General features: G+C 38.0%; 1 protein-coding gene and 1 pseudogene across 1 annotated transcript; both read right to left on the minus strand.

Moving 5' to 3' along the window:
- Positions 1-326: 326 nt before the first annotated feature.
- Positions 327-1,394, minus strand: LOC107621079 (protein FAR1-RELATED SEQUENCE 5-like). The gene is made up of 3 exons (XM_088493504.1): positions 1,169-1,394; positions 610-888; positions 327-517 (listed from the first exon to the last, which is right to left on the minus strand). Exons 1-3 carry the CDS (start codon positions 1,392-1,394, stop codon positions 327-329), a joined length of 696 nt encoding a protein of 231 aa, XP_088349630.1.
- A 9-nt stretch (positions 1,395-1,403) lies between these two features.
- On the minus strand, positions 1,404-1,807 carry LOC148581749 (protein FAR1-RELATED SEQUENCE 9 pseudogene; annotated as a pseudogene).
- Positions 1,808-3,716: the final 1,909 nt, after the last annotated feature.

Raw genomic sequence — 3,716 nt, forward strand, 5'->3', positions numbered from 1 at the left:
CTCCTCGGCCGTCCTTTGGTTTTGACTCTTGAGGGTCCTTGTATGTCATGTACAATAGCACCGCCTGTGCTATGTGTGGGCATGGTATTCTGAGTCGCAACAACAGTAGTGGAAGGCATGCTGGCACGGTAATCAGTCAGCTTGGACTTTGCATCCCAAAGGGCAGCTTGCAAGATGCCTGCTTCCTCATCACAAACAACCAACTCTTGAGCAACGTTATAGAACTCTGAACACAGATGCCTGAACAAGTTGTTTCTTTCATCACTCCGAGGCATGTCATGGCTACTCTTGATGTAAGTGTGCTTGCGGATGACATTCTTACTCCATCAAGAAAGAACATAGCAGCTCGGTACTGTGTCAACTCTGTAGTATGACCACACCGCAAGGGTGTGGCAACACAATATACCAGCGGATTCAAACTTGTTGCACTCGCACTGATCCTTTCGACTCAAAGAGTCAAACTTGACCATGAAAGTATGGTAGACAGGCTTCCCCCAGAATACCTTCTGCTCGTCCACTTTAATAGAAATTGTATCTCTCTTTTGTTCAATTGATCGAATCTCGCAATCAGTTTTTTTCTTATCTCCAGCTGAAGAGTCCTGAACATACTACTGGTGTATTCCTGCTGAAACTGTCTCTCAATACCCGTGCTCCCTATACATGGGATGACTCCTTTCGAGTCCGCAGCATCATCTTCCAGCTCCTTTTGCTCATTGTTTCCAAGCACATTGTCGTATTCATGGATGAACTGAACCAACCCACTCTTGCAATGCAGGTATCCACCATAAAATACGTGCATACTTTCACTATGCTGTGTACTCCTCATGCCTGCCCAAAATTCACTCTTGAAGAATATTGGAACCCACTTCCGTCGATTCGCATAAAGGTCTGCCCAAAAAAATGATGCATAAGAGTGCCGCTTATAAACAACATGATGACAGCTTGCAATGCAATGATAAAAGAAATTAAAAAAACATCCAGACACACTATGAGAAAAAGCATCTGTTTATGTATTGAAAAGAACATCCACTAACTATAGGGGGTAGAAAACTCAGCTACATTTCTTAGCAAAAACATAAGAACGAAATCAAGCCGGCAAAAATAACATGAAGTGAATAAATAAGCAACTAGAAACCAACGGACGGGATTTAATTTAATAATCACATACCTGCTAACCATCTGTTTTGGCCTAAGTTAAATTGTTTGATGAAACCAGCCAAATCAACCTTGAATGATTCAGTCAAAGGAGAATTCCACACAATGTGCTTCATCATTGCATTCAATTCTCCATACCTAGCGTATCCACCGAGCTTGAATTGTGATTTCTTCATTATGTGCCAGATGCACCATCGGTGGACAGTATCAGGTAGGACCTTCCTAATAGCACCAGCCATCGCCTTGCACTAGTCAGTGATAATCCCCCTTGGCGCAGTCCCAACGCATCTCACCCACTGCATGAACACCCACTCAAAACTAGGGATCTCCTCGCTCCCAAGTAAAGCACAGCCAAGAAGAGTAGACTTCCCATGGTGGTTTACACCGACAAAGAATGCAAACGGCAGACTATGCCTGTGAAAAGAGCAAAAATAACTGTGAGGCAACAAGACAAATTTAACAAATAACTGCTCTTGAAATTCACCAATAAGTATACAGACCTGTTTCTTCTGTAAGTGGTGTCAAACGACACCACATCTCCGTAATATTCATACGAAGTCCTGCACCTTGCATCTACCCATAGTGTGCTCCTAAATTTATTAGCATCGTCAACATCTATGGCATAAAAGAAGTTAGGACTGATCTCTTTCATTTGAACGAAATAATTAATCATCCGTTGGAAGTCCTCATTGTCATCGAAGCATCAGAGATTGCCTGTGATGTAATTTCTGACATCCTTTTTTGAAAAATCCAGGTTTGAGGACCTACCAACCTCGTTTGCCAGAGCTAGATACGTCTTGTTGGGTCTTATTCCAGCCTCGTCGTTATTCGTAATGACGCACTTAGCATGCATGGTCAGCTCCCGGTACTCATGATAGTGGACAGCTTTCTTAGCCGAACAAGGGTGAGAATGCCTCAATTCTAATCTAGACACAACCCAACTTTCCTTCTCCTTGTCCAGCATGACATACATCCTTGCTCTGCATCTCGTGGCCGTAATTCTGTTTGCTCGAGTTGCTGCGTTCACCCTAGACTCTCGATAACCTTCTCGCATGCAGTAAATAGATTGATTAACCGGTATCTTTGATTCCTTCCACGTCTTGTCAAAATTTGTGTTCCTGATTTTAGTAACGAATCCAACTTTCTTTGCATAGTTTGCATAAAATTTCTGTGTGAGAGGCAACGAACCAAAACTCATTCCTATGACTGGAATTTTCTCTTCACCGACGCCACTATGATCCAGCAACTGTAACGTCAATACATAAAATTAGATACGAATTAAAACTAGCCCTAACACAGTAAGTATTTAATACCAATTCTTAGCATACTTTAATAATATCTCATATAGATATTTAACTGTACCCAAATTTTCCAAATAAATGAGCTTTTTGAATTTTAAAAAACATCTATATTATACAGATTTGTTTCACTATAAATACTAACCAAAACTTTAGCCCAACCCAATATATTGAATGTTGGATTGGTTTGAATTTATATGGTTAACGAGTTGATCACATAAGGAACCAATACATTTGATAGGTTCACAAATCACAAAACACCTTTATATAGTAACCTGCGAAGATTTTCAGTAAAATCCTATGATTATAAATATAGAAATGATATTTGAACTTTAAGGAAGTGTACAATCATCACTCTACTTTTTTTTCTTTTATATCATTATATGGTCTGATACCATTTCAGGATTCATATAGCACTCACTAATATAGTTATATTATATTGAAAGTATATACCGAATTGATATAACCTACCCTAAGAAAGTAGATGAAAAGTAAAATCAAAGCATATTCTCATCAAAACCTTGCCAAGGCATATATACTACCAAAAAGAGCACATATTCTTTCTTAGTCAATAATACAAAATTAACACAGTGAAAGATCTAATGTGACTTAAAAAATATCTAATTAGCATGAATTAGAAATATTCACATAGAACATTCAAATCTCATGTCCGTAGTCCAACTCATCCTTTCTAGTCACAATGACGTCGGTAATTTTGTCGACCTTCAATTAAAGACACCGGAAAAAACCATTATCAAGTTAAGATCCTTCCTTACTATATAATGAATGAGTCCAATAAAAACCATCAAAAAATATTGCAAAACAAATCTGGGAGTCAGGCATACTTTAATGATGGCAATTCTTATCGAACATGCTGGGTAAGTATTTAGCAGCAATTTTATGCATACTTTGCTCAACTAAAAATATCACTGTGCCAAAATTTTTCAAATGAATATAATTTTTGAACTGAAAAAACATCTAATTAGCATGAATAATAAACATTCAAATAACACATTGTTATAAAATTTCTTACAACGAAGGAGCAGCTTATGCAACATACCTTCGACCCTTCTTGTAACACCCTACCATAAAGGGTCTTATGCTTAAGTCATAATTCAGAGATGGCAAAGTATTACGACCTCTAAAAATAAAATTTAGTACATATAGTAGTATGAATAATGATTATAACTAGGAGCCTTTGAAAAAAAAGGGATAAAACAAAATCGTAACTCAAAAGCGCAACACTCCAATTGAAAACGAAAC

The sequence above is a fragment of the Arachis ipaensis genome, chromosome B10, assembly GCF_059453495.1.
Source record: "Arachis ipaensis isolate K30076 ecotype BB chromosome B10, ASM5945349v1, whole genome shotgun sequence".
Classification (NCBI taxonomy): Eukaryota; Viridiplantae; Streptophyta; class Magnoliopsida; order Fabales; family Fabaceae; genus Arachis; species Arachis ipaensis.